The 12,218-nt window shown below is 47.3% G+C and overlaps 1 protein-coding gene across 2 annotated transcripts in view; it reads right to left on the minus strand.

Annotated features, from left to right (window-relative positions):
* Positions 1-8,418: 8,418 nt before the first annotated feature.
* The window catches only part of LOC133122985 (SERTA domain-containing protein 2-like), a 45,842-nt gene continuing 42,042 nt past the window's right edge, over positions 8,419-12,218 (minus strand). For both annotated transcript variants that reach the window (XM_061233309.1, XM_061233307.1), the window contains one exon: positions 8,419-12,218. This exon is cut by the window's right edge and continues 356 nt beyond it. In XM_061233309.1, coding sequence (XP_061089293.1) covers positions 11,551-12,218 — 668 coding nt within the window. In that variant the 3' untranslated portion in view covers positions 8,419-11,550.

Genomic DNA, 12,218 nt, shown 5'->3' on the forward strand with positions numbered 1-12,218 from the left:
CCACTGGCTGCTGTTGATTTTTCGCCCTGACTGAAATTGTGTGCTGTATCTCTTCGTGTCACACTTAATGATTACCACCTGATCTGGACACACGATATCCACCAATAATTTATTAGAATGTATTCACTTTGTCGATGCTGTTGTAGAAAGCACCTTGCAAACGTTTTTAATTCAAAAACTGCTCTACTGAAACATCCATGGCGGTCCACCTTTAGTGACCCAATTCCTTTCCTATCATAAGTACAGTAGCTAATCGCGGTCGGAGGCCAACTGCTACACAGGCTGGTCCGTTGCCCGGAAATCTATCGTCTATTTTAACTTTACGGAACATGTTAGGGTACCCAGTAAATAAATTGTATAATACAGTGCAATGGTCTAATATTGTTCACGGCAGTACAGTACATTGTTTTTGTTTTGGTGGTTGCTGTGCAACGCGTAATTTTCCATAGAGGCATGAGGTACAAATTCCCCTCCATTTTAGTTCCGGCATGTGGCGCTCAACCTCTTCCTGGCCTGTCGGCTGCCCTCAGCTCCGCTAAGTTCGGTGTAACACAAGCCCCAGAAAGACACAGGCGCGATTTAAATATTCATATGCTGGAGGTCCCTGAGTTGCAGGCAGCGCAGAAGAAGTCGCCTAATGCTGGAGTCGTCGGTCCTCACCGTGGGGGCTTAGAGGCTTTCCCTCCAACCCGAACACTGCAAAAAACCGAGGATTTTGCGTGCTTCACGTATATGCATAAATTGTGTTGTGTATGTAGGCTATTTATGTCTACGCTCACGTCGTGTGTAAATCCACATTTAAAAACATACTATACTCCTGCTAAATTAAATTCAGAAATGTCATGTTTTTTATACGTTCAACAGCACAATATCATGTCGCTTGGAATTTTTAAGCCAAATGTAGGCTATTATTTCTCGATTTATGTCATTGACAGTAAACCATAATTGGGACATGTAGGCTATATATGAAGACACATGTAGTTTGTAAAATTAATGCTAAATGGCATACCTGGACGGTTCCGGATATTATTGCCACATGATTGACTCACACACACGCCTGACCGTTATCACATGTTCAATTCTGACTCATTGCTGTCCTATGCAGAGGCACGACTGACACGTGCTGCCTATCAGCTGTCCGAGTGCGAGCAAAGAATATAAAACATTTTTGAGGCAAAAAACCAGGGCAGACGGAGATTAGTCGGGAGCTGGCTCCTTGGTACATCCAGGTCAAAAGTGTCAATGTCAGAGGTGACCAGTCCCCGGGCGGTAGGCGACCATTTCGTTGGGACAAACACACTGTAAACGCGGTTCAGCCAAGGACAAAGGGCTTGAGTAAGCTCGACAGCGCCCCCGTCTGGCGGATACTCCGAACTATAGATTTCTTTGGAAGTGTGAAACAGGATTCCGTGGAAAAATGACGGGTCTTTCGGGCGTTTTTGTGCGGGCCTGAGCCATGATTGCCGAAAGCCATGGGAGGATTAAAAAAATATTTACATTTTTGCTGTATAAATGGGGGACCAGCCCTGCATTCACTCTTCGTGGAGTCTGACTGAAATTAATATGAAAATAGGCACAGTCCCAAAAGCAGTGATTTCAAACTGCCATACATACATTTTTTTACTACCTACATTTTACCTGCAAAATGTTATTTCCACTCATGTAAAGAATGAATTAATTCAGAACCTCCAATTAAAGGATGTTGGCCAGCTGTGTTCCAAGTTAAGTGTTTAACCAGAGTACAGTGTAATTACACTGATACCCCAGCCAGAGCACATGTTTTTCATCACATTGCTCCATCGCTATGTTATTGCAGATTGCAGGCCTAGCCACAAACCCAACCTGTCCACAAGCAACTAAAAGACAACAAACTAAAAACAAAAAACACAGAATAACCACTAAAACAACTAAAAGCACAATGTTCAACCCGAAAGGAAAAGGGAGGACTGAGAAATAAAGTATTAAAAATGATAACTGTAATAGTAACCAAGACAGGAGGCCCCACACTGACCTGCGCGGAGGAGGGCTGATTATGTTCCAGAATGTCAGGTGAGGGTGGTTCCTGATCACCGTAGCGACAGGGAAAAAATACCTGGACACACACAACATTTCAGAGGAGCGTCATTCTTAATCTACAGCGGAGCTGCTCAGTCTTGCTCCTGGTAGAGTCGGTTGGAGTGAAAACAGGCACAGGGTTGGACAGCCCCGGGAGCCTTTTCCGGAAGGCCCTTACCCTAATCTAACATTGCTCCAGAGAGGATTGCCCCCTGCTTAGTCTAATCAACTGTAAGTCCCTTGGATAAAAGCATCAGCTGAATAACTGTACTGTAATGTAATGTAAAGGCGACAGAGCAGCCCAGATTTGTGTGGCGTCACGTTTCCCACAATGCATCCTGTGAGGTACCGACACAGAGACGGCACGCCGTGCGGTTGCGACAGAGAGCTTTCTTGTGGTCGCGTTATTGAGTAAAACTGCTTCTGAGTGAAGCCTTTCACAGATGGTTCTGTTCTTTGCTCTTTTCCACTTCCTCTCCCCTTTCTGTGCATTCATCAATGACAAAAGCGCCCGGCGGAAAGTCAGGTTTTTCTGCCTGACGACAGCTGCGCTTACGTAGTTTTATGATAGTTTGTTTGCTGCTGCTACACCGCACCGCCACCCACAGCCCCGCTCCTGTTATTCAAACCTCCGGAAGCAGCGTCTCTCCACACGTTTCTGCAGTGTCCAGCGAGCGCGTTCTCGCATTACCGCTTACAACCACACACCGCAACAATCCTCTCTTATCTTCTTGCTAAATAAATAACTCTGCGTGTAAGCCGTGTGGGGTGTAAGCCTATTTGAATGTGAAAACAGTACTCAAGTTTGTCGGATTGATCCAGATAACTGCTCAATTGGGTGTAAATTTGCATTATAATACGTCACACCTGTATGTACACTCTCAGAAATAAAGTGACAGTGGAGGGACATTTTCGTTCTTCAAGGATGATATTTTTACCAAATGTACCCTGAGAGTACAGTAATATTGTCTTTGGGTACAAATAAGTACATTTTCGAAGCAAAAAAATGTACAAATTAATTATATATTGATGGCCAGGGGGTACCATTTTATGTACCTGTAGGGTACCGCCCCAGCGACAAGCATTAGTACCTTTTTAGGCACTTTTCGTATCTTTATTTCTGAGAACTCTGGGATATCACGGTCGGTACCAGCGAGGCCGTGGAGTACAGTGGGTCTCCGCGCTTGTGGCACAATTCCCGAATGATTAACGGACTGGACTTCAGCACGAACCGGAGTGACTTGACTGCACTTTGCTTTCGCTGCAAAGCGACCTCTTTCACCCGCTCGTCATACGTCAAAAGAGTAAGCCTACGTGTGCGTCACGTCCCTCGCGTATTGCATGTACGCCCATGTCTGAAGAGTTGGCTAGGGGCATTCACGATCGTATGGTAGTGTAAATACACTGGACAGCCGATTGTGTTCGTGGTTTCACAGTTGCCAAGAGAGTGATATTGCCACTCGCGCTATACGCGCGGAATAAATTCCACCAGTTGATTTGCATGAGACCAGCTTTTATTACAGTAGGACTAAAACCACAGGATGCAAATTCTGCCCACCAGCTGCAAGAGGGCAAAACACTCTACCCACAACTCTATTACTTTACTGGCTTATCCATTAAGTAAGCATATATAAACAACGTATTGTTTTCACAGTAAGAAGTATATTACTTATATTGTTGCTGACTGTGCTCGTGCACTCGTAGCTGTCATTTTTTGAGCCGCGCTCTGCGCGCGCATAGTGTTCGAAGAAGCGGAGGAATATGACAGTTGAGACAGTGCCTTGATTTTCAAAATAATTAAGAAACTGAATGAAAAGCGACTAAAGTATAACAAAAATGTATCGAATAATTCGTGTTATAACTGTTGAATGAGCAGTCTGGCGTCAGAAAAATACTTTTTTTTTTCTTCCCAAATGAATCTTAAAGTTCGCATTCTGTCCAGCGGGGGCGGCCGTGAGTCAGAGCCGGGCTTACGTAAACGCGTGGCTGTGCGTGCTCGTGGGGAGGCGCAGGATCGTGGCTGCACCACACCGATCTGACAGAATGAGGGAGGAGGAGGTGGAGGAGGGGGAAGGGGAGGAAAAGAGGAGGGAGTGAGTGAGTGAGAGAGAGGGAGGGAGCAGTGGGTTTTCGGCGGTGGGAAGTCTGCTGTAGGTTTTCTCTGCAGGAGCGAGGAGTATAGCAGCTGTATATTGTGAATGAATAAGTCATTCCGCCTCCGGATTTCTGATTCTCTCTCATACCCAAAGTCTCAGCACATTAACCCATGGTTCTCCACCTGCCCTTTACCTGGGAGGCAGGTATGAAGAGAGTGTGGCCAATCAGTATCACTAATTGTTCAGTTAATTACCAAGGAGGAAAGAAATCCAGGGCTGGGTTTGGAGTCAAGGGCTAGATTTGAAGATCCTTGCTTTCTAGGGTGCTGGCCCACCACTTGGCCACTACAGTCGAAGGCAGGGGTATGCACCTGGATCTGCTGGAGGACTACCACACCACTTTCCCCTGAGGTAATCACACAAGTCAATCGCAGGTGCCATTCCAGAACAGCCCACAGACGGGAGATTGGGATGCGATCCAGTGAGCGGATGGATATTATGGATGTTTGCATGGTGGTGGCAGGAGTCTGAACTGCACTGAATATATATATTTAAAACATACCAGGTTGTGTGTTTGAGGTTTATCATGCGTCTGCAGTCTCCTCTATCAGTTCAGGAGATCAGATCATACACACACACACACACACACGCAGTGCGCACACGCACACACACCCTCTGAAATGTGTGTAGCTTCTTCTCACAGTCACAGGTGGGGTTGCCAGAGCTGCTGGCTGCAGTGGGGATCTTGGCTGGGTCTGAGTCTGGCAGCCGGCAGAATACACACATAGTGTGGATACGCACTAGTATTCACCCAAACTATTCACCCACAGACACACAGTCCGGCACAGTAATGGCATGGTAATCATAGGAGCCTTTTAAAAATGGAAAGCATATTTTTTTTCATTTTCCATTTTTATACACTGGGTGTTTTCTGGTCACAGAACCCAACCAGTGCAAAACAGATTCTTTGACTGGCCTTTGAGTCTCTGACCCCCCCAACCCCCCCAACCCCCCCCCCTTCCTGGTTGTGGAACAAATATGACAGCTAGACCACCAATCAGCAATCAGACCATCGCGAAAAGGAAAATAAAACCGTGGTAGCGTTATTAGCTTGTTAGCGGCCGTCGGCGCTTCAGAGGATCGGGATGAAAGGCGTTCCTGACGGACCCGACAGAATTACCATTTTAATACAGCGTCTCGTAGCCGCCAGGCACACCTCACCCTAATGAACGCTGACAGCCTCCGGTCCTCGGCACACAGCTACCCTGGAGAGAGGGACAGGAGAGGGGGAGGGAGGGAGGGAGGGAGGAGGGAGAGGGTGGGAGAGTGAGGGAGGGAGACAAATGAGAGAGGGAGATGAGAGGAAGAGGGAGAGAGAGGGGGAGCGAGGGAGGGAGTGGGAGGAGAGGGAAAGAGAGATGGATGGATGAGAGAGGGAGGAGAGGAGAGATATGGAGACAAAGCGAGAGAAGGAGAGGGAAAGAGAGAGAGAGAGAAGGGGGGGGGCTCCTGCAAGATTGACAGTTTATTCCCAGTTGAGAGTGATTGATGTGAGCAGGGAGCTTTGGCGGTGGGAGAAACACTGAAGCAGAATACTGGGGCCTTTCTCATTTCAGGCCTTCATATCATCCTGATGCGATTATTTAACCACGACGAGCCCCTTCAGCCCGGGAGAGGGCACCTAACGGATCCAGAGGAGCAGCTCCAGGCTGGGGGGGAAGCCGGCCCCCGCTGGGGGAGCTGAATCAGCCGGTCTGGAGGCAGCGGGAGGGAGGAGGATGAGGAGGAAGGAGGATGAGGAGGGAGGTGGATGAGGAGGAAGGTGGACGCTGTCCTGAGCGATGATTTCTGTGAGGAGCCTCACCCCGGCACAGGGACCGCCGTAGCGCGTTAGCGCAGTAGCACGTTAGCACCATAGCACGTTAGCGCTAGCAGCTTTCAGACTCCACAGCAGCACCTCCACCAGCAGATCACCTGCCTTCTGCCGTTTCTGGGTCAGGATTAACCCTCCCAGGCAGGGACCGTCACAATCTGGCCCTCGAATCCAGATCCAGCCCTGGTCTTGGTATTAGAAGATGGGCTCCAAAAAAACCCCCCGAAAAATGTAACCCTTGTCCAAGGTGCATCAGAAGTGATGATGGTTGTGGTGCAATTTTGGCTGTAAGGAAAACAACCCTCCACACCCCAAAAACCACAAGAATTAGAACAGAAGTGGGATATCTCTATCTCTAAAAAATATTTTAAAGATGCAAAGGTGCCATCCATTTCAAATTGCAATAGCCTGGTTAAGATACAAAACCTGAAGGACTGAAATGATAGGCGCTGTGGCGGCCATTTTGGCTCTGGAGTTTCCAGGAACAACATGCAGTGAGGTCACAGTCGGGCAGCCTCCCTCACACAGCAGGCGGGCGAAGGAGCGGCTCTGTTTTCTAAACGCGCGCGTGTGTGTGTGTGTGTGTGTGCGTGAGTGCGTGTGTGTGTGTGTGTGCGCGTGTGTGCTGCCGTCCCACTGCAGGGCCCCAAAATCCCAAAATAGAACCCGGCTGAGTCACGCCCGCAGAACAGGAACAACTGGTGGCAGTGGAGCAGGGGTCGGGGGGGGGGGGGGGGGGGGTAGAGGATCAAAGGAAGGACAGCACATGATGAGGATCTATCAATCTCTCCTAGTTCTTCTGTGAGTGACAGAGGGGTGGGAGGGGCTTAGCGCCCTTTACTGCATGTAGACGGCACCCTAAAAGGACGTAGTGCGGGATTAAAAGAGCCTTTCCAGAGTTACATTAAGAGATCAGGCCTGGCGTTTGCCCTTTTGTCACTCTTGTAAAGTGTCTTGGTGACAGTCTTGTGTAAAAAGTATGTACAAATGAAACTGAAATGAATTGAATAAATTCCATCAGTTCTTCGCAGGTGCCCGGAACAGCTGTTGTGTGTGTTTCTCAAAGCCGACCACAGAAAGCGTTTCACTACAACTGACAGATGAGCCAGCGCAGCAAGACGACAACAGACACAAACTTACTTCATTTTTATAGTTTATTGTATAATATAAAACTACAAAAGTAAGACTGCTTCAAATTCATATACACATCTCCATTTTTTTTTATATTTATATATTTATATATATTTATACATACACCTTCATGTGAATACAGTAATCAGTTCTGATGATGAATATGTTGGTAATATTGCATAGAAAAAGGCACAGCTCAGGAGAGGACATCAACCCCCCCTCCCCCCCTTCTGACAGCAGACCCCACCCCCCACCCCCCTCTGACAGCAGACCCCCACGTCCCCACACACACGGGTGTGAAGCGTGGTGACAGGTGTAAAGGATAAAAGCGTGTTTGGGTTTTCTAGTCCCTCATAAACACAGTTTGGCATCAAAGTCTTACGGAGGAAGTTTTGTTTTGATAGGCTTTGGATCGCAAATGTCTCCCCAAGTTTGAGAAGCAAAAAACACGTCTGCTGTACCAACCACTCCCGAAAAGCATGCACGCACACAGACACACACAAACACAGACACACACGGCTAACACACACACACACGCACAAACAGACAGAAGACCAATGCACACACACACACACACACAGAAAATCAATGCACACACTGCCCCACACACACACAGAAGACCAAAGCACACACACACACTCAGACACACACACACACACACACACACACACACACCCCGCCCCTATCCCAGCGAGAAAAGTAAAATGGTGACTAAAATGATGTCATAAACATGGCTTCCACCCAGTTCCATAAAAAATACATTCCTAAATTTACATTCCTACCATACATTCTGTACATTACAATCCCGAAGTTAGCGTCACATTAAAATAAATATATTTACACAGGAGATGAAAAATAAATAAGACAAAACAAAAGCACTTCAAAACCAAAAGATAATAATAATAAAAAAATTTAAAAAAAAATTATGGATCAGTAAATTAGTCTGCTTGGGGCTCCTTGTCACTCTGTGGACCGGATCGACACAGACACACGTATGACACGCACATAAACACACGCGTGTACTCCTGCCCCTGGGTGAATTCTTTGTTCGGGGCGGCTCAGGGAAAAGGTTGTTGTGGCGACAGACGAACGCTGTGCGTAAGCACACACTCTCACGCACACACACACACACACACACACACACTCCTCTACGACTGCACACACACTCTCACGCACACACACACACACACACACACTCCTCTACGACTGCACACACACTCTCACGCACACACACACACACACACTCCTCTACGACTGCACACACACTCTCACGCACACACACACACACACACACACACTCACACACTCCTCTACGACTGGAGCTGGAGATTATGTAAGATGGGAATCACACTCGCAAACACAGTCTCACACAGAGACACACACTCTCTCTCACACACACACACACACACACACACACACACACACACACACACACACAGATGTGTCACCGTGTGCAGTGTGTCCTGTAGATAAAGTGTGAGCTGGCAGACAGGCAGAGAGGTGCGTGCTGGGAAATCCCACTTTCCTGATGACTCGTTTAACCATGACCAACAAAAGAAACAATAATATTACAAATAAAAAGAAGCAAACAAAAACAGCGATGATTCTTAGATACTGTACATCAAATTTAGACCAGTGGCTGCTTTTAGTTTTCACCTTAACATCAGAATTATGCAGACCCAGGAGACCGGGTCAGGTGAGCCAACCGTGTGATGAACCTCTTTAAGTGACGGACTGAGAGAGGCGCGCCCGTCTTCACCTGCTGCAGGCTCGACCTCGAGGTGACCAGGAGCCCGCAGACACCCCTTCAACACTGCTGAACGACTCAAACATTCATAAATTAATCCATTTAAAAACACAAAGTCCTACAGAAGCATAATTTCATATTTAAGGATATGGAGTTGCATTATTGACACGTGGAATATGCATAAGTACCGTTTCTGAAGCTGCCGTTCTGCAGCAGGCTGGAGGCTTATTATTATTATTATTATTATTATTATTATTATTAATAATACATTTTTTGGTGTAGTAGGGAGTGGAGTTTTGCGTGAGACAGAGCATGCATAGAGGGAGACCGTCTGTGAAACTGGATCAGAAATACACAGCATTCGTATCGCTGGAGGGACTCCGGACCTGATTGGTTAAAAAAACAGATGATGACCTTTGACCCTGACTGTGCTAGCTGCCCCGACCCCACACTCCAGGAGAGGGGTGCGGTCACTCTCAGAAATGAGGATACACCGGAGGGACATTTCTGTTCTTTAAGCGACACGTTTCCCAAATGCACCCTAAAAAGTACAGTACCCTGTTCTTTTGGGTAGAAATAAGTACAGAAACAAAACAGGTAAGGGGTACAATTTTGTGTACCTATAGGGGACCGTCCCAGCGGCAAGCTTTTATACCTTTTCCGGCACGTTTTGTACAGTGCAGCGATCGGAGAGAGAGGACTTCACACCTCCCGCACTCTCTGATGTTGACCAATCACTGCATTTTATTGTGGGGAGAAAACTATTCTGATTGGTTTGAACTGATGATTGGCATCCGTCCATTATTAGGTCTGTGAAGCCTCCCTACGTCTCACACCCTACGCCATTTTAAAACAGACAGCTTTCGGCCAACATCGCAGTTTGTTGGAGGTTTTGTACAATTTAATTGTAAATGCTTAGTTCATAACGAAAAAAATATACATCACACTCTCACTTAAAAAAAAAAAAAAAAAACAGGCAAAATCAGTGTTTGCAGAATACCTGATAGTTTGTTTTGACATCTCTAATATTCTGTACTTCCCCCAGGAAAGGGACGGCCATTTTAGACAAAAAAAAAACAAAAACATTAACAACAAAAAAAACCCTTGATGTGACAATCTTATGGCTCTCATTTCTGGAGGGAAGATTCTGGAGGAAGTTACTCCATAAATAAATGTCCCCTTCTTTTACATGATGGTCATTTTAATGCATGACATTTAAGAGCATTTGTTTCTTATAAAAATGAGATCTTTGACATCATAATCATGTGGCTGGAGATCCCCTGTCTGTGAAGATCATGACAGTGAGTGCCTGCACTGCTAATCTGTCTGTTTTAACAAGCCTTTTAGCCTTATAATGAGACCTAAGATCTTATTTTTATTCTCGCAAGTAGAAAATATTAACTTGTTTTACAGTAAGTAACAATTTGCTTGATAAGTAAAATGTTCTCACCCCATAAGTAACTCATTAAATTAGTCGAACTGTCTTTATCTCATTCAACATATTTTTATCTTATTTAGTAACAAAAGTAAAAGAAATACGATTTTAGGTCTCAATATAAGAATACAATACTTGCAGAGATTTACTTTTTAGATTTTTGCAGTGTGAGGGAGCGTTTATTGCGTATCAGACTCAACCAGGGATGCGACCGTTTCACCCCTCGAGTGACGTAATCAGGAAACACAGATTTTTCAGACCCTAAAGTCCTCAGAGAGACTGACAGACAACTTCCCGCAGAAGAACAGGTACAGCGATAACGCCAAATATGAGCCAAAACAAACAGTATTTCCTGATTAATCAGGAGAAATCACACCCCTGTCCACTCGCCTGTGCAGCTGAGTGCGTCTCGTAAAGCTATCGTTCTGCTTCGCCCCTGTATAGAGCGTTTAGTGTGGTGTTGTACAAAAGCGACCGCTGTACATATAAAACCAAGTAACTCATTTCAAAATACTCATTTTGCCTGTGTGTGTGTGTTTAGCTCTTTAGAAAACGTCAACCCGGAGAAGGCTGCTATGAATGTAAGACCATAGGACCGTAGGCGCCATTTTAGGAAAAGCTCTGTAATGTTGTGTAACGTCAGTAATTGACCGCGCCAGTGTCGACAACATGGACGAATTGAGGGAACGACAACAGAAATAAAAATAATAAAAAGGCAGATAACACTTCCTATACATGTCCGAAACGAAACTTTCCACAGAAAAGGCGAACGCAACATGATACCTTTCCGTTTACATCTTTGTGCTTCACAATTAAAACGTTCGTTCTCCGCACCGTGAGGGGAAAAAGTGTCCGTGAACGATTCCCACAGGAAAACAGACCCGTTCACAGACGAACTTCACACGGAAGAGGAACATAAAGATGGGAATTTACAGAGTGGTGGTACGCAGATGAAGGCACTCACGCCTGCTAGAAGCCGGGTGTGTTCTGTTCCGTGTCGTTTTTGGAAAGGCGGGCAGAGACGCATGCACAGTGATGTGAAGTAGCATTGGGTGTCGTTTTCGTTTTCTTACAATTTGCAGATATTCATATTTTTTTTTACGTAAAAAAAAAACAAAAACTGTACAAAAAACAGTCATAAAATAATTGTCTTTTTTTTTGTCTTTTGTTCTTGTATAAAGTTTTTTTTAAATTATTTGCCGCCGTTTAAAAATCAGGAGCCCACCAGGACCTCCATGATGTGGTCCAGCTCGGCCAGGTCCATTTTGAAGGGGGGGCTGGAGGGGACGGCGGGGGGGCCCCCGGCCCCGTAGGGCGAGAGCGTCTTCACCAGGTCGTCCGCCGTGACCATGGGCGCCATTTTGGAGGCCCCCGCCGCCCCGGAGGCGGAGCTGCAGGCGTCGAAGTCGTACATGGAGGTGTCGATGTCGGCGAAGAGGATGTCGTCGAGCGCCAGGTCAGTGAGGAAGGCCGAGGAGGAGGAGGAGGAGCTCACGTCCAGGGGGGGAGGGGGAGGAGGAGGGGCGGAGTCTGTCGGCCGGGGCTCGCCCGTCGCCACGGCGACCCGGATCTCCGAGGGGGCGGGTTTTTTGGCGTGGTCTTTCGGGTCGGTCCCCGCGGGGGGGAGCGAGGGCGGGTGGGGGTGCGGGTGGAGGTGGGGGTGGGGGTGGGGGTGGGGGGAGGTAGTCGTCATGGTCGCCGTAACGGTCGTGCACAGCTCCTCGATCTCCTCCAGGGCCGTGGAGAAGCTGTCCTTCGCCGCCGCGGGGGGGGCGAGTCTGTGGGGCGGGGCCGGGGGCGGGGGGGGGCAGAACGAGGGGGCGTCGGCCTCCAGCAGCGAGGCGGGGGTGAGGCAGGCGTCCGGAGGGGCGGGGCCGGCGT

This window comes from Conger conger, chromosome 2 (assembly GCF_963514075.1).
Source record: "Conger conger chromosome 2, fConCon1.1, whole genome shotgun sequence".
In the NCBI taxonomy this organism is placed as follows: domain Eukaryota; kingdom Metazoa; phylum Chordata; class Actinopteri; order Anguilliformes; family Congridae; genus Conger; species Conger conger.